The sequence below is a fragment of the Opisthocomus hoazin genome, chromosome 21 (genome assembly GCF_030867145.1).
Source record: "Opisthocomus hoazin isolate bOpiHoa1 chromosome 21, bOpiHoa1.hap1, whole genome shotgun sequence".
Lineage (NCBI taxonomy): Eukaryota > Metazoa > Chordata > Aves > Opisthocomiformes > Opisthocomidae > Opisthocomus > Opisthocomus hoazin.
The window spans coordinates 5,774,815-5,800,992 of record NC_134434.1 but is presented as its reverse complement, the minus strand read 5'-3'; the positions used below and the strand labels follow the sequence as shown (position 1 = coordinate 5,800,992).

The 26,178-nt window shown below is 57.2% G+C and overlaps 1 protein-coding gene across 1 annotated transcript in view; it reads right to left on the bottom strand.

The window, feature by feature from the left end:
* Positions 1 to 6,981: 6,981 nt before the first annotated feature.
* The window catches only part of NTN1 (netrin 1), a 107,420-nt gene continuing 88,223 nt past the window's right edge, over positions 6,982 to 26,178 (bottom strand). The window contains exons 5-6 of the mRNA XM_009933505.2: positions 18,184 to 18,258; positions 6,982 to 7,374 (exon numbers count right to left, since the gene is read on the bottom strand). Of these exons, the coding sequence (XP_009931807.2) occupies positions 7,046 to 7,374; positions 18,184 to 18,258 (404 nt within the window). The 3' untranslated portion in view covers positions 6,982 to 7,045. The remainder of the gene's footprint in view (positions 7,375 to 18,183; positions 18,259 to 26,178) is intronic.

Genomic DNA, 26,178 nt, shown 5'->3' with positions numbered 1-26,178 from the left:
GCTCTGTGCTGGCGCCCAACCCATCTGCTGGTGCTCAGCGCCGAAGGTCGGAGCTGGAGGGGAGACCAGCTCCTCTGGAGGGGTTTGAAACCTTGCGGCAAGGAGGCCTGTGCTCTGCCAGCTTCAGCATCCTCCTCTGGCATTTACAGATCCGGGCTTGGACCTGGTGGTAGGTAACGAGCTACCACGTTCTGCCTGCGAAGCCAACGGAGCAATGACCGCGGCCGGGAGGGAGCAGAGGCTTCCACACATCTCCGTGTGCTTTGCTAGAGAAAATCCTGCTGAAAGGATTTAAAGTCCAGGCCAGGTCGTGCCTGCTTGCTTGCTTTTCCTTGGAGAGATGCAGCCTTCAGAGGAGGGGAGGAATAAAAAAGATCGCTTTATATTCTGATAGTTTTCAGAAGGACACAAGAAGTTTTTGATTAGTTTATTGCTTGATCTCCGATTGGAGACAGAGCTTTAAGCACGGCTGCTCCAGCTGGAAGCAGAGGACGGGCGGCTGCGGAGCTGTGGTGGCAGCCGGCGCGTTCCTGCGGCTCTGGCAGCTCCCCTGGAGCAGTTTCTGGGCAGCAGCCGTGGCCGGTGCCCGAGCCCCGCGGCGGGATGGCACGGACGGCTCCGATGCAGCCCCGCGGGTCCGCGGCGACGGCGGGAGGGGGACACGCGGTTTGCTGAGGTGAGGCGACGGGCTTGGGGCTGGGATGAACACTGCCGAGGGAAGGAAGGTCTTGTTTGAATTCCCAGGCCGCGCGGGATGGATGTGTAATTCATCCTGATCGGCGTGACACGGTGACTTTGTTCCGACAGAGACTTTACAAAGAGGTTTTCTGACCTGTTGGGTGCTCAGACACATTTTTTCTCTTAGCGCCCGGGAAAGGCAGAAGCGCGAGGCTTCGCTCTGCTGAAACGCCTGACAAAGGGGCTCTCAGGCTTGCCCTTTGGGTAACATTTAATGCGTCGCGTGGGTGAGGAGTTTAATTTAAAACAAGCGGCTTTGGCATCGTTTGGCTGCGCTGTGGAAAGTTTTTCCGTCTCCCTGGTCCACCAAAGGAAAAGGAAGGTTCAGATACCGGAGCTGCCGGCTGCTGGCTGGGATGCGGAGCCCAGCTCGCCGTGCTGCTCGCTGCTCTGATCTCCAGGCACGGGCAAAGGACGGACGGAGCCCTGGCCCAGGCTGCCCAGGGAGGCTGTGGAGTCTCCTTCTCTGGAGATATTCCAGCCCCGCCTGGACGCGGTGCTGTGCAGCCTGCTCTGGGTGACCCTGCTTGGGCAGGGGGTTGGGCTGGGTGACCCACAGAGGTCCCTGCCAACCCCTACAGCTCTGTGATTCTGTGACACTGCCCGTTGAACCCGCAGTGCAGGGCTGCTGGAGTCACGCACCCGCGGTGGCTGCTCCCAGTGGAGCCTTCCCTGTTTCTTTCCCTGGTACCCACACAGAGAAGCATCCCAGACTTTGCCGTCCCTTGCATCCTCAAATGACGACGTGCTCGGGAGTTTAGCTGCTTCCAGCTGTTGTTTCGTCAAAAGTACAAGTGCCGGGGGAAGATCTGGGACGTGGTAGAGGCGCTTACGTGTCCAGAAGCCCTGGGTGAGAAGTCCCCAGCTCCTACGTGAGGATAAAGATGATCTTGAAAGGCTGCCCAGGGCAGTGGGGGAGTCCCCGTCGCTGGAGGGGTTCAAAAACCATGTAGATGTGGCACTTGGGGACATGGCTTAGCAGGCGTGGGGGTGATGGGTTGATGGTTGGACTTGATGGTCTTCGAGGTCTTTTCCAACCTTAATGATTCGGTGATTTTCACACACTCTCCTTCCTGCAGCGGGGTGCGAGCTGGGTGCTGAGCCGGGCGCAGTGGAGGGCTGCCCTCCCGCGCTGCCCGCTGGGACCAGGCTCAGAGCACACGCCCCGGGCCCGGCCCTCGGTGGGAACAGACCCTTTCCCCCCTCTTCCGAGCCGCCATGTCTCCTTCCGACAGCCGGCTGCCTGCCAGGAGGACGCGGAGCCCGGGCGAGCTGGGAAACCCATTTGCTTCCCCGTGGAGCCACAGGCAGCGGCCCCGGAGCGGAGGTGGTGGCACTCCCGACCCATTTGTCCCCGCAATAAAGATCTGAGATTTTGGACCCCTGAGATGTCTGCAAATTCATAAATTACCGACGACACTAAGGGCAGGGGTCAGGCGGTTTGCAGGGCCTTTTGCCGGGTTTTTCCTCTCTGGAAGTGTTTTGGTGCCTCAGTTCCCCCTCGCCTCCGGCTCTGTAGCTTGTCTGTGCCCCCAGCCCTCGCCTGGTCATCGCCACCGGTCCCCGTGGGAGGTGGGTGACGGAGCCCGGCACCCCACAATGGGTGCGCAGGAAGGGATGGCGGTGCCCACCCCCTCGGTGCGGGGTCCCCAGTTGTGGTGAGCCCCAGCTCTGTCCCATGACGGGGCACGGTCTCCTCCGGCAGCGGAGGAAGGACGGGGAGCCTGGCGGGAAGTACCCCGGTCCCTGCAGTGGTCCCAGAGAGCCTGGACGTGCCCCGGGGACCCCCCATCCCACCCACTGGTCCCCACGGGGTGCCAGGAGGGTGCTGGTGGGACACGTGGCTGGGGCTGAGGGTCCGAAGGAGCTGTGCCCACCTCGGGCAGAGACCGGGGGAGGCGGAGGGGACACTGTCCCATCCCTGCCCAGTCCCGGTCCCTTGGGCTTGCTGGGAGGAAGCAGAGATCCGTGGAGGTTTTTACAGTTTACAAGAGTTTATTCAACTGGTTTCTGACTTTAGTTCTACTGAGTGGGTGCTGAACAGTTACAAGCTCCTTCGGGTTTTGGGTTCAATTACAACCAATCTAACGAAACAAACAGACGAAGAGGAAAAACAAAAAAAAAAAAGAAAAAAACAAAGAAACAACTTGGAAAAACAAGAAGAAAATCCACAACTTTTTCACGTGTCATTAAATATATTCATATATAATAACCATAATATATTAGTATGCATTGTAAAGAAACATCGCCCAAAGCAGTACGCAATGGTCAGAACTAAACAACATTTACAGTTCAAGATATTAACAGAAATAATAATAAAAAAAAACAAAACAAAAAACAAAACCAAGCCCCGAACGAACAGAGGTTTGGTGAGGGGAGAGGAGACGGGGTGCGGGGAGAGGGCACGGAGACGGCGACACGAACAGAAACGAGACGAAACGACTTTTGTGGGGTGCTGCCGTCGAGGGGTGATTGTTTCGGCGTTTCGGCTGCCCTCCGTGCTGAAGGCACCACAGCCCCTTCCCCAACCCCCCCCAAACCCCCCCAGGACCTCGGTCCTGTCCCCGGGGCGATGGGTGGGCGCTCGGGTTCCTCGATGGTTGGTACCCAAACAGAGCTGCCCCCCCCACCCCGGAGGTGGATGTTTGGGGGTGACATCTTGTCCTTCGCTGTGTGACGAGCCAGAGGTCTTCCCCCAGGAGATGTCCCAGAGCAGGGGGGGCTGCAGGGATGAGTTGCATCCCCCGACACCCCAAAAACGGGGCTGCAGAGGAGGAGAGCTGTGTACCAGTTACACCAGCCGCTCCTGCAGGTCGAGGGTACTGGGAGCGTGCGAGGGGCCCTGGGAGACCATGGACGGAGTGAAGGGGCTTCTCCAGTCTGGTTGGAAAGCCCCATCTGGAGTACTGTGTCCAGTTCTGGGCTCCCCAGTTCAAGAAAGATGAGGAGCTACTGGAGACAGTCCAGTGGAGGGCTACGAGTATGATGAGGGGACTGGAGCATCTCTCCTACGAGGAGAGGCTGAGGGAGCTGGGCTTGTTCAGCCTGGAGAAGAGAAGGCTGAGAGGGGACCTTAGAAATGCCTCTAAATATCTGCAGGGTGGGGGTCAGGAGGACGGGGCCAGACTCTTTCCAGTGGTGCCCAGCGACAGGACAAGGGGCAACGGGCACAAACTGAAGCCGAGGAAGTTCCATCTGAACCCGAGGAAGAACTTCTTCCCTCTGAGGGTGACGGAGCCCTGGCCCAGGCTGCCCAGGGAGGCTGTGGAGTCTCCTTCTCTGGAGATATTCCAGCCCCGCCTGGACGCGGTGCTGTGCAGCCTGCTGTGGGTGACCCTGCTTGGGCAGGGGGTTGGACTGGAGACCCACAGAGGTTCCTTCCAACCCCTACCATTCTGTGATTCTGTGAAAACTCCAACAGGGATCACAGGATGGGGTCCTGGTGGGACGGGAATGGGGACTTTGCTTCTGTGGGTTGCTCTGGCTGTGGTGGGCTCCGAGTTGTTTCATGTCTTGTGCAAACTCCCGTTTCTTTCTGATTTCCCAGGTTGTGTTGGGGCCTGGAGGGGTCCGGCCGTGGGACGCGGTGGGTGGCGTTTCTTCTGCAGCCTCCCGACCTGGTGGGGTTGGGGAAGGGGACGAGGCTTGTCCCAGGGGAGGTTTGGGGGGTGTCAAGGCTGTGTGAGGGAGGACGGGTGCACTTGCCAAGCTTGGGAAATCGGGAGTGAGTGGTGGGGGTCCAGGAGTGCTCGGGGGCAGTTCCCAAGGCCCCACATCCCCTGGCCTTGCCTTCGTGCTCTGGGTTTGGGTTGGATCCGGTGGCTTTTAGGCCATTCGAAGGTCTCCCACGGTTCAAGGGCATCCCAGCTAACCAAGGATGAGCCGTCCCCAGCCGGTGCGGGGTGTCCCTGCCACCAGCTGATGAGAGCTGCAGGAGAGCATCCCAAGCCCAGCTTTGGGGCTCTAAGCCCCTGTTTAGACACTTGAGATCAGATTTTATCTTTCGAAACTTGGTAGCTTGGGTTCCCTTGACTACAAAACTGTTGGCTCTCCTTGAGCTCTGAAATAAGGAAAACTAGATCTGCTCCGGGTAAGGGGAGAAAAAACATGGATCTGGGGGGGGGCTTGCTTGATGTCCAGGGCAGGATTTCTCTGCTAATACCCAGATTAATTTCGGAGGGGCCTTGTGGCTGCAGGGGGAGGCTCAGCAGGGCTCGCTCCCCCCGGTGATGTCTCCAGCAGCCCGGGTGCTTCACTGGGAGCCCTCCGCTTTACACCTATTTACATGGCTGCCTTGCTTTATGGTGGTTTATGTCATTATATAAATATTGTCAATTGCTATAAAACAAGGCAAAACCACTGGAAAATGTCATAAAATAGATGTTTCCAAGTTTCCTAAAAGGAAAAATATCAGGGAGGTTTTGCTTTTCGTAGTGACTAGTGTTTGCTTCTCTACCAGGTACCCGTCCTGCCCTCCCTGCCTTTCCGCCCCGGCTATCGCCTGTCTCCATCAGTTAGGTGAGCCCAGAGACCCCGGTTCCTCGCGGGCCGGTGTGGCAGGGGAGCAGCCGGGCATGGGGACGCAGGGTCTGGGTGACAAACAACTCAGCAGCCAGTCCTGCCCGTACGGTGCCCCGGGGAAAGATGCTCCAGCCCTTGGGCTGGGGCACAGGGTGCGAGGTGGAGGAGAGGCAGCTGCTGCCCTGCTTAGCTCATTAGCAATTAGAGATTGGGAATTTTAGATTTGCTGGTTTTCACCCACAGCAGGAGGAGAGCAATCTGGGGAGCTCCAGCCAGCCCCAGCCGAGACCCCTTCCCTTGGGGCAGGTCTCCTGCTGCCACTTGGCCAAGCCTTAGACCTCGGCGCTGGCTCCGCTGCCCATGGGGACAGTCCCTCGGCACCCGCTGTCCCATCTCCTGTGTCTCCCAAGGGGGCTGGCCACCCCATGCAGGGATGCCGGGGAGCTACAGTGCCAGAGGGAGCGAGGGCAGAGCTGGTGTGGCACTGGGAGAGCTGGTGGAGTTTGGGAGTGAGACCGCTGCCAGCGGGGACCTCGGTGTCCTCTGCAAGGTTTTTCTGCCATCTGAGGGTTGATCAGTCTACTGATGGCAGCAGGGAGGCCCAAACCCATGATGGAGGACTTGGGGTGGCCGCCGTGGAGGCTCAGGGACCATGAGGGGTGACATCTTCCAGGCCACCCACAGGGACTGGACGCCAGTTTATATCTTTGCAAAGTCTGGGTGTTTCCTTGGGGATCCTGGTTGTGAACTCCTCGACTGTGAATCGGGGGCTGGGAGGGGGCCAGGGCGTCCCGTGGGCTCGGAGTGGGAGGGGGCAGCGCTCCTCGGGGCGTGGGGGCTGGGGCAAGGAGTAGCTCCCCGAGTTGTGCCCGCATGGAAGCTGCCCACGAACATGGTCTCCTGTCTGCTGTGCCTAACCTGGGGTCAGCACATCGCCACGCTGGAGACCTTGGCCACTCCCGGGTGATGGTTACAGCTATCAGAGACCAAAGAGTCTTCAAACAACCCATATTAGTCAATCCTCGGATCCGTCCTCAGCGAGAAGTCTCTAGTTTCCTCTACGATCACTGTCTTGTTCGACCTAATTGGAGAATACGTAGTTTTGGAGATGGGGGTTTAATGTCCAGCGTTGACGTTGATGAGTTCCTTACAGGTTTGATGTTCCCATGCTCTGCTTTGGAAGCAACAGATGTTAGCAGCTGGAAGAACATGAGGAAGATCTTCCCTCTGAGGGTGACGGAGCCCTGGCCCAGGCTGCCCAGGGAGGCTGTGGAGTCTCCTTCTCTGGAGATATTCCAGCCCCGCCTGGACGCGGTGCTGTGCAGCCTGCTCTGGGTGACCCTGCTTGGGCAGGGGTTTGGGCTGGGTGACCCACAGAGGTCCCATCCAACCCTGACCATTCTGTGATTCTGTGATTCTGTGATTCTGTGATTCTGTGAAGGCAGTTTGATGTCTCTGATTTCTTCAGCCGACGAGGCAGAAAGAAGCTGGGGAGCACCGGGTGCCGCCCGCCCTCACCCACCCTCCTCTTGTTTTACATCCACGTCTGTGATTTTTTTTCGTTGTGTTTTTTTTGTTTTGTTTTGTTTTCTCCCGGAATACGAGGTGCAAACCTGACAGCCCCACAGCCGTGCCTGCCATCTCGCCCCGTCCCCCCCAGCCCGCCCCGGCAGCACGACCGTCCTCCCGCCGTCCCCGTCGCCGGCCCCTGCCCGCCCCAGCTCTACACAAAGCAGCATGCACAGTCAGTCTCCCCCTCTCTCGTGCTCCGTTGCCTTCTCCTCCTTTAGGCTTTCTTACACTTCCCCTTCTTCTCCCGCTGCTGGAACTTCCGCAGCCGCCGAGCCCACGTATCCCGCCACTGTATCACCAGGCTGGTTTTGTCCGCAATGATGCCGCTCTGGTCGGGAGAGTCCTCGTTGTTGCCCAGGAGCAAATATTTCTTCATGGGCTTGATTTTGGGGCACTTGCACGCTACGTCCTTGGAGTGGATCCACAGGGTCTGGTCTCCGCGCCGTATCCGGCTGCTGCCTTGTTTGTAGACGGAGATGATGTTGACCGTGAACTTCCACCAGTCGGCATTTTTTTCCGCTTTCAGGATGTGGATCTGGACAGCTGGAAAAAAAAAAAAAACAAAAAAACAAACGAGGCAAGAGAGGAAAAGATGTTACATTTTGAGCTGGCAAGAAGAAAATGACTTTTAGGTCTTACCTAACAGGCTGTGTGAGGAAAAGGGATCTTGGCTCCTGAGCCCAGGCTGGGGGAGAGTGACCAAGGGCAGTGGTCACACAAGAATTACCTCTGTCCCCAGGCCGTCTGCCATGAGCACGAGTAGCCAGTGCTGGTGGCAGAGGGTCTCAGCAAAGGTCTTAAGACCACCATAAGCTTGGAAGATGCTCTCCAGCTCTACTGCCACAAAGGTGGCCCTCTGGGTCCTCAGTGAGCATTGGCATGGTTACCCCAGGCCCATGGGGGCTGCAGGACCCCCAGGAGGGGAGCAGGGGTTGGGAGCAGCTGTACTGCAGGAACCATAGCACTCCTTGCACTGGGAGCCCTGGGAATGACACAGGGTGACCTGGAGAACTGGTGGGGAGTGGGTGGCTTTGTTCTCCTATCTGTGTCCTAGGGAGGACCATCGTCTCCCAGGACGTGGGTGTGAAGCCAGCACAGAAGGAGCCATTCCCCAGGGCTGTTGGTACAGCAACATCTGCCCCAGCAGCTGTCAACTCTTAAATGGATTTAAAAAATCTTTAAAAATCAAGTGGATTCATGTACACTGGACCCTACCTTCTCCCTTCTCCCAGCCCAGAGGGTGGGTTTCTGCACAGGCTGTTTCTCCAGCCCCGCTGCCCTCCCTTCCTCACCGGATGGGCCGCTCAGCACATCTGCACCAGAACTCAAAGCAGCCCCAGGTTTCAAGAGAAGATGAACCAAAATCTGGAGCAAACCGCTGGGACTGGTCCATATCTCCAAGCATTTGGCATCTGGATGTAGGAAAGACCCATCAGGGCCTGCAGCATGTCTGCTTCGGGCCAGCAGAAGGAGACAGGTCTCCATGAGCCCCCCACCTCGGAGCAGGACGCTGAATGGGTTCCTACCCATGAAAGGATTTGGAAATGGGGAGTTTCACTGTTGTGTGTTTCTAAGAGATGTTCCTGAGTCAATGCTGTTCAGTGCTTGCTGTGGAAGACGACATTGCTGGTAAAAGGCATGGGTGAAGGACTGAGGGGAGGGCTCAGTGATCATAAGGACATGTCAGTGGCAGCGTCCAACCTGGCTTCTGGTTCTGGCGGACTCGCTTGAGCAGCTCTGTAAATATGGAACAGCAACATCGAGCTTGAAGGGAATATCTCAGCGTCCAGCAGCCTGGCAAGCGGGGAGTCCTGGCAGATAACTGGGAGGTCACAAGCTCCCAAAGCCAGACTGAGATGGGAGGACAACTGTGATCCGTAAGCACACGAATAGCAAGAGGATGGTGTTTTCCAAGCCTGTGGCTGATGTTGTGTAGCTCATCTCTAGCCATATGGACTGAGAAAAGCTCCTGAGAAAACCTGGTGAGGACTCAGCCCTCCACCGCTCCACCCCATGCTCCTTCCTGAAGTGGGGTTCACATGTTCCGTTATCCCTGCACCCACCAGCATCTGTGCGGGAGTGGTGGCCCATGGTCCTGCAGAGACGGTGCGAGGGCGACTTGGCATCACGATCTGGGCAGGAGAGGACTCTCAGCGGGGTTGCCCACACAGGTCTGAGGATGGTGATGGACACTGGTTTGCTTCCCATCTGCTCAAGGGTGTCTGCTCATGGCTGATTTCAGAAGCCCCTGGAGCCCCTGGGGTTTTGTGCCATGGAACAGCTCCAGGCTGCAGCCCAGGTGGCCCTGAGCAGGCTGCGGTGACCTCTGCCAGCCCTCCTCCTCCTCTTCCTCAGTCTCTACAGCAGGTGCTGTTGTGCCTTTCCGGGTGACATCCGTGGCCTTGGGTTCAAACCGTGGGGAAGGATGGAGACCCACGTGGGAAGGGGAGAGTTTGGCCCCACAGCACAGCGAGGAAGAGGAGACACGAGCCTGGAGGCAGCTCCTGCCGCACTGGTGGGCTTCTTCCAACAGTGGTCCACCATGGCAAAGACAGCAGAGGAGGACAAGAGCAGCAGTTGGCCGAGATCTCATCCTCCAGTGAGGATGAACCTGTTCCTCCTTACTAAAAGCCATCTCCCAGGAAAACATCTTCAGCGGGAGGTGACTACGCAGCCCTCCTGGGTTTGATGGCTGAGTGCGGGATGAGGAGTCCCCACCAGCAGAGACCGAGGGAAAAACTGGGTGGTGACGGCAGCGCCGGCCGGGCGAGTGGGCGAGAGCCTGCGGCTCCGTGCAGGCTGGCGCAGTCCGACCACAAAGTGCTTTTTGACCAAATCTTTGGGCTTTTCCCTTTTCCTCCCCCCTTCCCCTCCATGCCCGGTGAGCTACAACCTCCTGCCCGTCCACCTGCCGGTCGCAGCCATCTGGCCAGGCCCCAGCGGGTCCAATCTCGGTTGCATAAATTAGCAGAGAGAAAAAAAAAGACCTCAAAAAAACTCAGGCCGAACTCTCCCTTTTGCCGTGTAACAACTCAGCTTTGCCCCCCCGGATCAGCGATGGGGGAGCTTCGCCCTCGCTGCAGACCGCGACGTGCAAACTGATGTCAAGCTCTGTAAGGAAGCGGAGCTCCGCAGCCCAGCGAGGCTTTTTAACACGTTGCAAATTATATGTTGGGTTTTTTTGTTTTTTCTTTTTTTTTTTTAACTTTCAGAGTATGTCATGGACACCAGATGCTTTCATTAAAAAAAAAAAAAAGAAAAACAACAACCCCAAGCTCTGACCGTGTATTTCCCAGTCTGGTGTGAAGGTAACAAAATGTGAAGATTAGCCAATTTTTTTTTTTTTTTTTTGGAAACAAATCTTTCCAAAAAGGCTTAAACCTTTGACCTGCCTGGGTCCACACTGACAAAATGGAGAGAATGAATGAAAAGGAACCGGAGAGAGGTGGGTACAGGAAACTCTGCTCTAAAATACACAGTCTGTATTTTTTTGGTGTCAAGGCCCCCGTCTCTTATTTTTTTTCCCCTTTTATTAATGAAGTGGAAGGAGTGAAAGCTCTGGTGAAGGCTTGGCTGGCACGGCCACAGCTGCCTGCGCTGACAGCGAGTTTTTCTGCCCGTAACGTCGCATCCCGGACACGCGGTTTCCCCTGAGCCTGGTTTCGGAGCTCAAGTTGAGCGGTGACTCGCCTGGGTGTTTTGTGGTGGGGTCTCCGGCATCTCCCAGGGGACAGGAGATGGGTGGAGGTGCAGCAAGGTGCCAAGAGGAATTTTTGGAAGCACCTACGCTGTCTGCCCTGGGTGAATCAGGCCCTTGTTTCTAGTGAAAGGGGAGGTTTCAGTCCCTTCGTGATTTACGGAGGGGGGCTCAGATGTGTCCCACCACTCCAAAGCTGCCGTTGGTTCTTGGTGCTGCCTTTCACCTGCCGTTTCCCAAGGCGTTGCCTGTGCCACAGTGAATTGCTCACACTTTGCTGAGGAGCCCGCTGAAGCCCTGTACCGAGGCCGAGCCGCGCTCAGCACTGTCCCTGTCCCTGCATCCCCAGAAAAACATCCCTGGAAGTGTCTACGGGGCAGCCAGGTGAAGGGATGCAGAAGGGGATGGCGTCTGGACAAGCAAGCGGCGGAGGTGATGCTCCCCTGGCCTGTGGTCCCCCAGGAGCGGACGGTGACCCAGAGGGGGAGAACAAAACCAAAGGAGCAGCAGCTTTCACAGTGCTGACGCTCCAGTCAGGGCTGGGGACACCGGTTTCCAGCACCGATGGCTTCTGGTCCAGGTCCCGAGCCCGGCGATGCCTCACGGCTGCCTCTGCCTGGTGCCCGCTCCTCCCCGTGCTCTGCAAACAGCGGGCAGCTGAGCCCGGAGGGTAATCTGGGGCGGCCGCACCCCCCGGGTACCCCCGTAACACCGGGGGTTTTACTCCAGCCTGGCTGTTCTGTGCCCTGCTCTGCTCCCCATCCATCCCCAGGCAGCCCCCGGTCAGCCAAATGGGCACGCAGGGCTGGGGGATGGGGGGCTTGAGGGGCGAAGGGGAGACGCTCGGTGCTGGTGAGTGCATGAGGCTGCCCCACTGACCTCATCCCACCGGACACCGGAGCTGCCGAACCGCAGATCCCGCCTGGATGCTGCCTTACAAGCCGCAACAGCCCAGGCGGCGTGTTTGAGGATCTCCCCACGTTATGCTTCTTTCTGAGAAAAAGGTGGCTGAGGGGTCCTGGTGTGCTGATGGGTGACAAATTGACCATGAGCCAGCAGTGTGCCCTGTCTGCCAAGAAGGCCAATGGGATCCTGGGGTGCATTAGGAGGAGTGTGGGCAGCAGGTCGAGGGAGGTTCTCCTCCCCCTCTACTCTGCCCTAGTGAGGCCCCATCTGCAGTGCTGTGTCCAGTTCTGGGCTCCCCAGTTCAGGAAAGATGAGGAGCTACTGGAGAGAGTCCAGCGGAGGGCTGTGAGGATGGTGAGGGGACTGGAGCATCTCTCCTACGAGGAGAGGCTGAGGGAGCTGGGCTTGTTCAGCCTGGAGAAGAGAAGGCTGAGAGGGGACCTTAGAAATGCTGATAAATATCTGCAGGGTGGGGGTCAGGAGGATGGGGCCAGACTCTTTTCAGTGGTGCCCAGAGACAGGACAAGGGGCAACGGGCACAAACTGAAGCCGAGGAAGTTCCAGCTGAAGACGAGGAAGAACTTCTTCCCTCTGAGGGTGACGGAGCCCTGGCCCAGGCTGCCCAGGGAGGCTGTGGAGTCTCCTTCTCTGGAGATATTCCAGCCCCGCCTGGACGCGGTGCTGTGCAGCCTGCTGTGGGTGACTCTGCTTGGGCAGGGGGTTGGGCTGGGTGACCCACAGAGGTCCCTGCCAACCCCCATCATTCTGTGATTCTGTGAAACCCGAATGGTGTCGGGATCACCTTTTGCTGCTGGTTGGAGTAAAATCCAGATGGGTTTTGCTCTGCTTCTGCGGCGCGAAGGGACCCGAGCCTTTGGAAAGCCCCGGCTCAGGCTGGGACTCCGCAGCCGCTGTCCCGGGCACCCGTTTCCATCTGCCCTTCTTAAAGCCCCTCTTGTCTCTCCCAGCAAACAGCTCTGCTCCCGTTGCCACCCCCGCGGTCCCCTGGGATCCTTTCCCGGGGCCAGAGCAGCGCTGCTCCCCATTTGGGGTTTTTCACCCAGTCCTAGGTCAGCTTTGGCACGGGAAACATGGAAACCAGAAGATTGATCACAAACCGCAAAAGCAAATAAAAAAGACAAAAAAATAATTTTTTTTTTTTCCCCAGCCTCGCTCTTTTCACGGCAGTCTCATGATTTTGGGGCCCCTGACTCATGGTCTCTGAATGTTGTGAGGCGCTACTTTTACTTCAGCCTTTACACTGCTGCCCTCAAACATGTTGTTTTGAGGGTTTTGGGGTTGTTTTTTGTTTTTATTAACATCAAGTCATCCCTCCCCCCTCCGCTTTCATCTGTAACTTCAAGCCTTTTGGTCTTTCTTATGGCTGGAGGCTCCCGGCCAAGGCTCAAGGCGCTGGGCAGCATCACGGCCCTGGGGGTAGCATTGCCCAGCACCCTGTGCCGGGAGATGCAGGAGGGGACCGGGGACCTTCCGTCCCCTCTCGCAGCCCAGGGACAGAATGAGAGAATCACAGAATGTTCGGGGTCAGAAGGGACCTCTGTGGGTCACCCAGCCCAACCCCCTGCCCAAGCAGGGTCACCCACAGCAGGCTGCACAGCACCGTGTCCAGGCGGGGCTGGAATATCTCCAGAGAAGGAGACTCCACAGCCTCCCTGGGCAGCCTGGGCCAGGGCTCCGTCACCCTCAGAGGGAAGAAGTTCTTCCTCGTCTTCAGCTGGAACTTCCTCGGCTTCAGTTTGTGCCCGTTGCCCCTTGTCCTGTCTCTGGGCACCACTGAAAAGAGTCTGGCCCCATCCTCCTGACCCCCACCCTGCAGATATTTAGAGGCATTTCTAAGGTCCCCTCTCAGCCTTCTCTTCTCCAGGCTGAACAAGCCCAGCTCCCTCAGCCTCTCCTCGTAGGAGAGATGCTCCAGTCCCCTCACCATCCTCACAGCCCTCCGCTGGACTCTCTCCAGTAGCTCCTCATCTTTCCTGAACTGGGGAGCCCAGAACTGGACACAGCACTGCAGATGGGGCCTCACTAGGGAAGTGTAGAGGGGGAGGAGAACGTCCCTCAATCTGCTGCCCACACTCCTCCTAATGCACCCCAGGAGTGGGAAAGGCTGAATCCTCACTGGAGCAAAGGGTTAAAATGGGATTTCCCCCCCTTCTTTTTTTTTTATTTTTAATATATTTGGTGATGGCTTTGCCTGCCTCCGGTTGCCAATTTCCTACTGGTTTAATATTGGAGATTTATGGCCCCTAATCCCAGCCGGTCTAGGTGCGCCCTAGCCGGGCACGGTCCCTCCCCGCAGTGCCGGGGACCCCTCGCTGTCCCAGCTCACTCCCTCGGGATGCAGTCAAGGAGAGGAATTGCTCAGCGCTTCCCTGCTCCGGGAACGGGATTTCTCACCTTCCAGGGTGGTGGAAGGGGCTGCGAGCCAGGGACGGTGCTTCCCCCCATGTCTTGGGTTTTTCTGTGGATTCAGGGTTTTTTCTGTGGATTCAGGGTTTTTTCTCCCCCCCTCCCTCTTTTCAAGCTGCCTTTTGAAAACAGGTTTTGCTTTTTTCCACCAGCCCCTGCCAAGCTCCTCTCGACAAAGGGGGTGACTAAGTGAAGGCTCCGCGAAAGGAAGGATTTTTTTTTTTACTTTTTTTTTTTCCAAGAAAGGGCAGAGTGAGCAGATGATCTCACCTTTCGGACGAGGATCCCACTCCTCACCCCCATCCCCTCCCCAGTGCTGCACCAGGGACCCGGGCAGGGCACGGGGGCAATGGCTGGGACCACACTGCCGATACCCAGCAACACGCTCCGGCATCACCTGCGCAGGATCGGGCCCCACCGCAGTGCAGAGAACTCAGGGTCGGGGGAAAACTGGGATTAAAAAGCTCCACGATTCCTTTACCGCAGCTGCCCATCCCAGTCGGATGAACCTCACCACACAGACAGCGGGAAAAGCCCCAAAGATGGGGCTCAAACGGCGGCACCCGAGCGAGCGAGGGATGATCCCGCATCACCTGGAGCAGCATCACCTGCCCTGATAAAATAATCCCCTCTCCTTTCGGGCCATGGGAGGACCTCCATCCTCCCCGGGGCTCAGCGCAGATCCCCCTCCTGCTTCCCTGGGCTAATTTTAACTGCCCCAAACCCACCCCCTCCTGTACCCCTGGTTTTCTGGGAGCCGAGCGACCGTTGCACTCCACCAAGGCAGTCAAAATAAACCCCGAAAAATCTTTTCTGCTTCTGTTCTTACGTGCCTCCCCCCCCCAAATCTGCCAGCCTGCCCTCCCCGCGCCCTGTTTCACTCCAAATATTTGCACCAAAACCCATCTCGCGGGAAAGAGCCCAATTTAAAATAAAAAGAAAAAAACCCCACAAACCCAACAAAAACAAACAGATAAGAAAAATAAATAAGGGAAAATATCCCTTTTGAATCGCTGAATGAAGCGGGGAGCTAAAAAGCCCCATTGAGGAGCGTGGGGCGGATGATAGCTTCCCGATTGAGCCGGCGGGAGAAGGAACTCTGCTCAAGCTAATTAGGGCCCTTTAGGACATTCAGCCCAGCGATGCTGGCGTAACGGTGAGGAAAAGAGCCTCCTAATTGGCTTCCTGCTGGGGTGTCAGTCCCAAAGTCTTTATTATCCTTTCCTGCACCTTTTCAACCCTTTCTTCCCTCCCTGGCCCTGCCAAAAGCGTGGGCTGCCCCGGCACGGCCGGCCTGTGCTGTGGCATCGCCTGCCCTGCTGCCTCGCCGGGCTGGTTTTGCTCTTGAAAAAGCAAATTGGCCATGGCTGCGGGGCTGGTTGGGGCTGTGGGGCTGGTTGGGGACCCCCCCCCCAAGGGCCAGCAGGGCTTGGGTGGGAGCACCCCAGTTCCCGTGCTGGGAAAGCCTGCACTCACTCACCCCGGCAAACAGCTTTGGCTCACTTGTGCTTTTGCACAAAAGAAAAGCTCTTTCCAGCACCCCTACTCATCACTCTGGGGGTATCTCCTGCGCGAGAGGGCTCTTGAGCTGCCCTCATCTCCCCCAGGGTCTGTTGAAGCCCCTGAGACCACTCTACAGCCTCAAACAGAACTAAGAGCAAGCTTTTACCCAAACCCCCAAGGAACATCTCCCTGGGGGAGGTCGGACAAGCCAAGCAGCCAAACCACGCTGGGGCTGTCCCTCGAGCAAAGCCCGAGCGCTGCCGCCACCAAGACATTGCAGCCCTCACCCCGAGAGCCGCAGGGAAAGACGACGCTGCTTGGCTGGAAGCGTGCTTCGAGGGGGCTGCACGGGCCTTTTTTTTCCTCCCTGCCATCCTCTGAACCCCTGGGGCCAGCTGGATCCCGACAGGTCCAAGTTTCCTGCCATCAAATGGCTGCTTTCTCCCCTCTTCAGAGAGCAAATGAGCTCAGCCCTTAGGAGGTGCTGCAGAAGCCAGGTGGGAAAACGAAGGGATGTACGTGCCACGTGCGGGAAGCGCATTTGTACCTTATTAGCCAGCAGAGAATCCACCTGCGAGTAGCCCAGTGGCTTTAATAGCCTGGTGCTCAGTCCCACTGCTGTCTTTAATAACCTCATGTTCTAGCAGTGAGTTTCTCATGTGCGATTAAACCCTTTCCTCTAAGGGAAAAGGGATTTTTCTGGACCTTTCCAACATCTGATGAACCTCTGGCAGCTCCTAGGAGCATGGCCAGACCTCGGCGCGGCCTCGCTGGATGGGGACCACGAGCATGGCCCCAGACTTGGCAGCTCCTCCTTGCCTAGCGATGCTCTCTGCAACCGTTTTGCCACATGGGTAATGGAAGAATAAATGGGAATGCAAATAAAACATTTGCCTCCGAGCCCTCTTCCTTCCCTCGGCCTCACGGGGAGGTGCCAGAGCACAGAGCCAGCGCGGAGCATCCCTCGGCCGGCCCTGCCGGGAAGCGCCTTGTCCTGGGAAGTGCTGTTAAATGGGAATTTGTTCTGCTCTGGCAAACACTTCCCAGACACGTGGAGTTGCTGCTGGCAGTGTGTTAGAAAGAGGGAGGAGGTATCTTCACCTCTGGATGCTTTGATGCAGATGGGGTGGTTTTGTTTTTTCTTGGTAATTTGGCAAAAATATATATAAACACACACATATACACACACACACATGCATATATATGCATGCATACATACGTATATTTTATGCATTCCTCTACTGTGGAGGGGAAGGGCTGGCAGACACTGGGGTAACCGCTGCCCTGGCGGATGCTAAACCCTGTCCTGCAGCACCTCGTAATTCCCTGGTTGTTCAAAAGTTTGAAGGCTCAGCTCAAAGCCAGGCTCACCCATGCACAGCCCGCTCCCCATCCCGGGGTCAAACCCGAAGGCTCATGTCTGGTCCCTCCTGCGGACTGCTCCCCCCACTACAGTCTGGGGGGGGGAGAAGAGATAATCACAGAATCACAGAATGAGAGAATGGTCGGGGTTGGCAGGGACCTCTGTGGGTCACCCAGCCCAACCCCCTGCCCAAGCAGGGTCACCCAGAGCAGGCTGCACAGCACCACGGCCAGGTGGGTCTGGAATATCTCCAGAGAAGGAGACTCCACAGCCTCCCTGGGCAGCCTGGGCCAGGGCTCCGTCACCCTCAGAGGGAAGAAGTTCTACCTCATCTTCAGTTGGAACTTCCTCGGCTTCAGTTTGTGCCCGCTGAACTTGTCCTGTCGCTGGGCACCACTGGAAAGAGTCTGGCCCCGTCCTCCTGACCCCCACCCTGAAGATATTTAGAGGCATTTCTAATGTCCCCTCTCAGCCTTCTCTTCTCCAGGCTGAACAAGCCCAGCTCCCTCAGCCTCTCCTCGTAGGAGAGATGCTCCAGTCCCCTCCTCATCCTCGTAGCCCTCCGCTGGACTCTTTCCAGTAGCTCCTCATCTTTCTTAAACCGGGGATCCCAGCACTGGACACAGCACTGCAGATGGGGCCTCACTAGGGCAGAGCAGAGGGGAAGGAGAACCTCCCTCGACCTGCTGGCCACACTCTGCTTAATGCACCCCAGGCCACCTCCACCATGAGCTCTTTGGTGACTCCAACGGGAACGGACCCGCGTTAAAAATCTGGTGTATGGGAGGGTGCTCAGATCCTCAAGTACCAGCATGGATGGGGATCCCACAGCTTCCCTGGCTTGTCCCAGGGCTGCACCACCCCTGAAATTGCCTGGGGATTAAAAGGGTGATGCATCCCGACGCTGAGGAACCACCTGCCGCTTGTCCCCACAGCAAAGCAGAATTTTCAAACGCTGCTGCACGCAACAGCACAGTGAGAGAAGACAGCACACGGCGTCATCGTAGCCTGGAAGACACCTTGGGACGAGGACACTGCCAACCCTGACTTGGAGGTTGTCTCAGCACCTGTGGTGGGACTCATCTTTCCCAAGCCACACGTTGCAATCGCTCCTTCATCGAGCGTCGCTATGCAGGGCTTCCTCTCCAAACCTGACAAAAACCATTCCCCACATCGCACGCACCCCGGCGCGGGCGGCTGCCGCAGAGCAGAGCTGGGCTGCCTGGCCCCGGCTGCAGTTGGGACCCCGCTGGTGACCTGTCCCCGGGCTGGGGGGGCTCGGGGACACCCCAGGAGGGAGATGCTCCTGCTCTGCATCCCTTCGCAACTGCTCATCCATGGGAGCCTGTCCCTGGGCTGGGAGGTCTTGGGGACACCCCGGGAGGGAGATGCTCCGGTTCCACATCCCTTCGCAACCGCTGGTCCCTGGGAAGCGGCGGCCGAGAGGGCGACTCACCGTAGTCTTTCTTACAGTACTTCTTCATGTTGATCTTCAGTTTCCCCTTGGAGGCCTTGCAGTACGAGTCACAATCTGCCCAGGAGAGAGGGGGAGGGCAAGAAAACATTAACAAAACAAATTAGCCTTAAAATGAATAAAAGGCCGGGGGAAGGGGGGGGGACGGCTCAAAGCTGCAGCCTGCCATGAATAAGCAGCGTGCCTGTGATATCCATCTGCCAGGCCCCGACTGGGTCGGCGAAGGGGGCATTCAGAAAACCCTTCCTTTCTAAAGAAAGCTGCTCACAAAGGAAACCGTCCTCCCGCCCGCCTCCCCCAGCCCGGCTTCCCTGGGCCGCCTCTGTCTTCCTGGGAGACCCCGGGGCCTCCCTTATTGTGCCACCCAGAGCTTTTGAGAGCCACACAAATTCCCCCTGTTCTCCAGCTCCCAACTGGAGCCTGCCCGGAGCCCACAGAGGCCCCTTTGTCACCCCTAACCCGGGCCGGTGTCAGCCTTTGGCATTCATTGCCGAGAGATTCGGGCCGGGGTCACCCTCCGACAATGCGGGTCAGAGAGGAAATTAGCAGCCCATGAAGCATTAGCAAAGCCTTTTGGTGTCCACTCTACTGAAGTGTGCAAATAAAATACCCCAGTAGGAACATTTCATTTCTAATGGGCCCCCATGGCTGGGGACACGGCGGCTTCGCCCGGGCGGCCGGTGCGGCGGGCAGGCGGGAGAGCTGGCACGGCAGCCTGGCAGCGCCGGCGGGGCTGGAGCCGGGCCACGGTCCCGGGCGGCTGCGGGGATGCTGAGCCCTGCTCCGGTAGCTGCTGCTCCGGCGCGGGATGCAGCTGGAGGGCGTCGCGCTGCCGGATGGCATCGCGCTGTTGGTGCCCTCCAGCCACTGCTGGGAGCATCTCAGTGCCACCACGGCCAGGCAGTGCCACAGTGGGTGGAGATGTGCCGCCCCATGCCAGCTCCCAGAGTCGGGGCTGGGTCATGGACCTGCTGCCCGTGCACATTCCATGTCTCCTCAGCACCCATGGGTGCTAGAGAGAGGACCCCCAGCACCACAGAAACCCCATATCTGGGGGAAAATGGGACACATCTGGCTGCAGTGGGAGGCCTTGGTACAGTGACAGTCCTTGGACACCTCCACCTCTCCCAGCTGCCCATCGTTCCTCCACAGCCACCATTGAAGACCCGCTGTGAAAACCTGCTGGGGTGCTGCAGCGGGGCAGGGTGCGATGCTGGGAAGGTGGGGATGCTGCTGGCACCCCATGGCCAGCGGACACGGGGTGCCCGTATCCTGCCCCAGGCCATGTTGGCTGTGCCAGACCAGAACCACGCTTGCCCATGCAGCACCCCACACCCTCCAGTGGGCCACGACCTGAAGCCCCGGAGGAGAAGCTGCGCAGTGTCCCTCTTTGTCACCCTTTAGCGTGGCTGTGTCACACACCAGGGTGGCACATGCCACAGCCTCAGCAGGACCATAGCCCCATTTCTTATGTACTGCAAGAGCCCTTGCAAGAAGCATTTCCTTCCTTGAGAAGCTGACAGTCCCAGGCTGGGAGGGGAAACTGAGGCACGGAGTTGGGAAGTGGCTGCACAGCTATAGCAGCTGCAGCATTGCCTGGCGATAGCTCTGTCTGAAGCTCTGCTGCACGCACAGGGTCCATGGTGTGAAGTCAGATTTGGGACAGAGGAGGAGGTGGTCTCCAGGGGGGGATGCTCAGAGCCAGCCCAAGCAAGGAGGGCACTGAAGTCTGAAAACATGGTGCACTGGATGCTCTGCACCCTCTCAGCTCACCAGCCTCAGTACAGGAGGTGTCCCTGGAGTGGGAGGTGAGCTCAGAAACATGGGGAGCTTCCTCAGGTGGAGAAAAATCCATCCAGGAGGTCTCATGGGCCCCAAATCCAACCCCGCTCATGAGCAACAGAGCCAAACCCAGCCTGAGCCAAGCAGCAGCTCCTTTTTCAGCTTGAGTGGAGGAACTAACAAGAGAAGGAGAGAGCTGAACACCCACATGTCCCAAGGTCATCAGGTATCACCTCCATACCAACACCTCTGATGCATGCGTGTCCTAGCTCCTCTCAACATGGCCAGGCAGAGAGTGACCTCATCTCAGCACCATCCTCCTGCCCCATTGCTGCCTGCCACTCCCGTTCCTCAGGAGAGCGCCCATCGTAATACATGGCTTCATGCTCTTTCGGTGTGACCTAGCCAGGGCTAAAAGTGAAAGCTGTGATATGAAGTGGGGCATCTTCCTCCTCCAAAAGTCCCAGGTGAGATCTCTGCCCAGCTACAACTCAGCCAAAGCCCTTAGAAACCCAGGAGCTGAGCTGATGGCTGAGGGGTTCCAGGGGCTGATACCTCCCCTTTGCTTTTCTCATCTAACATGACCCTGAACATCAAGTAAAACCTGAAATGCAGTGAGAAAATAATGGATACTCTATAAAAACTGTAGTTCAGATGATGGTGCTTTGCTAGCAGAGACCCAGCCATGCCTAAGTGGCAGGATACCACCATGCAGTGGGACGTCGCTGTCTGCTGTCACCGAGCCCAGTCAACAGAAATATTCCTGAGCCAACTGACTGGTAAGATGTTCCTGGCCATAAACATTGAAGGAAAAGTCTATAAGGGAAAGAAGTGTGCATGCAGCGACCTAACAGCCCAGGGATGCTTTCCCTCACCTCGGTGGAGCAGGGGACTGACAGGAGACAGGCTGTCGGGCTGCGTCCCCGGCAGCGGGCACGACTCTGCTAAGCCGCAGATTCCTGATGTCTTCCAGACACTAATGTGGTTATGATGAACACGATGATGGTTTTCCTCTGGCACAAATATCCTGGAGCTCTCTATATATCTATCTCTGCTGTTACATCTCAGCCCCTGTGCAGCAGCTGATCTGCAGAAAAGGCTGAGGCAGGGGCAGGCAGAGACAACACTTGGGAGCTCTGGTGGCAGATCTCTCTTCCCCTGGCCAGATCCAAGTCGGACAGAGAGATGCTGGTGAGCAGCTGGCTCTGAGCACGGGTGATGGGCAGGGGTGGACTGCAGCTCCCCACCGCAAGTCCCATGGCTCGGCTCTGGGATCTGCAAGCAGGTCTCCACCAAGCAGGCTGGCAGAGCCCACCGGGAGCAGATCCTCCTCCAGCCCCACAGCACTGGGATCCAGCCCCGAGAAACAGCAATCAGGCAGCAACCTTCGCTTTGGACTTCAGGCCAGACCACTCACAAGAACAACCCCACGTCTCGTCAGCAGCCTCTCCCCACAGAAACATCCCTAACCACATCTGAGCTTCCCAGTCCTTACACCACTGCCGGGATATTTCCACCCTGCCTGAGATCACAGACCTGCTAGAAACCCATCCCCCAGCCTCGCCTTGCTCCCTGGGTGCAAACTGGGAGCCAGGTTTGCAGCTGAAGACACCCGGCCGCAGCCCAAGGTCTGACCCTGCGTTTGCTAACACACCCCTTCTTTCTGCCTTCCCTTTCTCCCTCTCCCAACCCAGGGGCTGTGCCAGAGCCTCAGCTGGTTTAAATTGAACTTGCTGTGGCCAGAGCCAGCTGGTGTAAATCAGTGTAAATCACCAGACGCCGGGCCTGATTTACATGGGCGGGGGATTTGCCCCGCTTCGTTTCCTTTGTCTCCGGCGTTGGAGAGCCCTTCCGCCTCCCGGGGGACTCGGGGGTCCGCTGGGGCTCTTTGGGCGGGCAAGCAGAACTTCTCGGAGCAAAGCATGGAGTTTGGGCTTGCTTGTAAGCAGTGCTACGTGTGTGGGGGGTGATGCTGCAAGACCACTGCTTGCTCGGGGAGAGGGAAAGCGCGTGGAGGGGACACTGCAGGGTATTATTTCAGTGCTGCCTGGAAAAGACCCTGCCGTCGTCCATCAAGTGGCATTTCAGCAGTTTGGGCTCTGGGGGAATGTTTGCTGGGCTGCTGGTTCCCTGATGGAAGGTGACAGCAGGGCCAAGCCCAAAGGTTGGGCAGGGGGTGGGAGGAAGGGGCAGCAGGAGGAAGGAGAGCCTGGGGTGCTCCGAACGCTGTCGCAGTGACTCTTGCACGCACACAGGAGATACACATGAGATGTGAGACTCTTGCAGGATTTGGCCCCAAATTCTTTTGTTACAGTCCTACAGAGTCCCAAGGCACATGTTGCTTGTCCTGGCTGCATGAGAGGCTCCCTGTCCCGCAGGTCCCTCTTGCCCATCTCCGTGAGGTTGCAGAGCTCCAGCCTGGGGTAACCTGCCCTTGGAAGGGATTGCCAGAGTGCGACCAAAAGGTCAGGCTGAGAAGAAAAGGAGGCTGCTGGAAGAAGTGAAGCTGTCTTTGAGACGGCGAACAACCTGGTACCTGAAGCTTTGGGTGGGAAGTGTCCAGGTCCACCCAGGCTCTGCAGGCATGATGGGGTGGGCGCCGCTTGGCTCTGCTCTACGGGACTGGTGGATGGGGGCAGCCCCGGCGCTCTGCCCCATCACGGTGTGCACAGATGTCCCCAGGACGCAGAGAAGCAGAGCATGGGCTGGTCTTCACCCCAGTGCTGTCCTGTCCTGCTCATCCTCAGCACTGTGCTGCGGGAGGAATCGGGTGGTGACACCCGAACGCCCTCCTCCCCCTCTCCCAGCGCTCTCCTCCCCGAGTTTGCTCAGCTGCACAAACACTTCAGCGCAAATCCTCACTTCAGAGACACAAACCCAAAGCACAGCCAGACCCTAGGGCTTTTTTTTTTTTTTTTTTCCCCACCACCGCATCCTAACACGCCGTGACCCACAGCGGGGACGCCCTGGTCCCCAGGGCTGGGAGCGACCGGCCGCTTCCCTGCGGGAGAGCGCAAGCGTTCTGCGTTTCCCGGATAAACGAGCGGGAGGGATCTGGGAAGGGGTGTTTGGTGCTACTTGTTCGCAGAGGGCTGGGAGCAGGTGGTGGGCGGCTGTTTCGTGTCCATCGCAGCTCAGTAAAATGTGTCAGCGTAGCATTCAGCAGCTTTGCAGCTCAGCCCATCCCCTTGATATAACTAATTCTCTGGCTGAGCAAAGAGTTTTCACAGCTAAACACCTTCTTTGTTTTGCTAATTTTTTTTTTTCTTTTCGCAAAATTTGCTTTTTTTTTTTAATTTCTTCATTTTGCGGGGTTTTTGGAGCAGAGCTGGGGCCCTGGTCACCCCATGCTTTGCTAACGCACCCCAATTGTGCCGGAGTGCTGATGCTTTTTGGAGTTGGGCAGGATGGAGGTGCCGGCATCTGGAGCTCGGGTGCTGAGCGGCGTTCCCGAGAAGACGCTGTGCAAGAATATGTCTTGCTGTGCTTGCAGTTCTGAAATGAGCTTTAAGCCTCTGCGAAAGCCACATGTCGGTAACGGAAATTAAAGGCCCCTTGATTCTGACATGATAGAACGATTAAAGCCACATTTCTTGGCCTGGGTACCTAACTCGAAATGCAGATATAAGGCTTAGATCCCCATGGGGATTCAGATTTCTAATCCCAATTTATGCAGCTAAATTCCTATTGATTTCCCCCAGGTAAGGCCCTAAATACCTTTGCGGGCTGAGATCCAAAGTGGAGGTGTTGTGGTTTAGAAGGGGAGACCCAGCCTCGACAGTTTGGCCTCGACATTTCAGCGGGTGAAGGGTGCTTGCCCACTTCTCTCTGCCTGCTCCCAAGGGGCTGCACTTCTTGCTGGGGCTCTGCGGGTGGGGGTCTGGGTGTCCCCATCTCCTGCTTGCACTGGGTGGGATGTGCAACCAGGCTGAGCTGCAAAATGAGGGTACAGGTCCAGCTGTCGAATCCTGAATCTGTGAGCCCATCACTGGAGAGAGTGGGACTGAGAAAATGGGAGTGGGGGTCTGCTTGGGGTCCCAGGTACCCCCAGTTCAGCTCAAAGGGACTGCTTTGGTTTCCTCTCACGCAAGGAGGAGACCGTGGCAATGAGCATATTTCACCTGCTTTCCTTTTATCCTTCCTCCCCAGCATTACTGATCAGAAGTCCTCTGTCAGGTGCTGCTTGTGGGCTGGGGAACACGGCAGCGTCCAGGCACCCACCAGCTCCGGGCAAATCTGTGCTGGCTCTGGTGCAGAACAGCTAAACTTCTCATCTGCAGGCATCCCCGAACCCGTGCTCTAGCATAGAGCACCTCTAATACAAGGACAGGCTGAGGGAGCTGGGGCTGTTCAGCCTGGAGAAGAGAAGGCTCCAGGGTGACCTTAGAGCAGCTGCCAGTGCCTGGAGGGGCCGACAGGAAGGATGGAGAGGGGCTTTTCCCAAGGGGGTGCAGTGATAGGACAAGGGAAAACGGCTGTAAACTAAAAGAGGGCAGATTTAGATTAGATATTAGGAAGAAATTCTTCCCCATGAGGGGGTGAGGCCGTGGCCCAGGTTACCCAGAGAAGCTGTGGCTGCCCCCTCCCTGGCAGTGTTCAAGGCCAGGTTGGATGGAGCTCTGAGCAACTTGGGCTGGTGGAAGATGTCCCTGCTCATGGCAGAGGGGTTGGAACCGAATGATCTTTCAGGTCCCTTCCAGCCCTTACCATTCTATGGTTCTATGATTTGCATTTCTGCTGGCTTTCTCACAGCTCCTGAAGCTGCAGGGGAAGCTCTGCCCCAACGGAGGGATGTGACTGTTGGCTCGGTGCTGCAAAACCCACACGAGGGCCCACAGAGAAGGTGAATGTCTCTCTGCTGCATTTTTGTGAGCTCTGGTATCACAGCGATGCTGAAGATGAACCCTGGCAAACCCTCCCTTCAATGGGAGCCGAGGAACCCCAGCTCTCAGCTGGGGTCCATGCCCAGACCTTGCAGCTGAACCGACAGTGCTCTCAAGCCCAGTGTGGGTGCTGTCTGCATCGAGATGTCTCCCGAGCTCATCCAGTGACCGCAAAACTACTCCGGGTGCTCTAAAGAACTGCTACAGCCTGTAGTCCTGTGGGATGTGCAGGACAACGTGTACAATAGCCCACAGCTTCACGAGTCTGCAGAGCTTCATGCTGCCTCATCAAATAAATAAAATAATAAATAAAATGCAATCCTCCACTACCCAGCACCAGGACCGGAGATGATGACCCCGTGCCAGGGCTGGCCCGCAGCAGCTACAACAGGGATGCCTTTGGCTCTTGGATTTCTGGACATTTCCCCAGGTGACCATGAAATCCTGTTTTGCTTCCCACAGCACTGAAGCTGCCGCTTGCTTCCATCCCGAAGAATTATTTTAACGTCTTCTCCAGCAGTCTCAGCGAATGACTGTTAGAGTGATTTTTGGGGAGTGCCAGCTCTGCTGGCCAAATGTGCTTGCTCCAAGCTCCTAGCTCCTGGTCTTTGCTGACCACATGTCGTGAGGGAGGGGATGATCTGGAGTCGCCCTCTCCTTGCACAGGGAGCACGGATGGGCTTCTCCCTGCGGGATGAGCAGCAGGGGCTGCAAAGTCTCTGGCTTGCACAGCGCGTGTTGGCTGCGAGGGAACGGTGCTGTAATTGAATTTGGGCTGGACTCCAGTGGGAGTCTTTGTCTCAGAGCAGGCTTCTTTAATATAAAAGCAAACTTAAGGCAGAGAATCCCTCCCAGGTTGTTCACTTTAGCAGTAGGATCACTCCTCTTGTACTCTCCTGCACGCCTTGCAGCCCCCCCTTCCCCACTCCGGTGGCTGAACAGAGCAGAGGAGTCTGTTACGACGAAGTTGGCTTTTCTTCCCCCACCTGGCAATGACCCAGCTATTTTGCATGATGCCCTCTGCGAATATAACGTGCAAATTAGTGCTCTTCATTTTGGGGCTGCCTGCAAGACAGCTGATGCCTCTGGCTGAGTGGCCTCAGCCATCTCCCCAGCACGGCTGGGAGCTGGTGCGGGGAGGTGAGTTATTTCCAAGCCTCGGACCTGGGCTGAGCTGGGACTGGGCTGCTTGAGTCATGCATGTTGTGTGATCTGCAAAATGGTCCCCAGGCTTGAAACGGTCCCCTTCACAGCCTGAGGATGGGGATCCCAAGGGCCTGGATCTGCTCCCAGAGGGTCTGTGCAAAGTCCT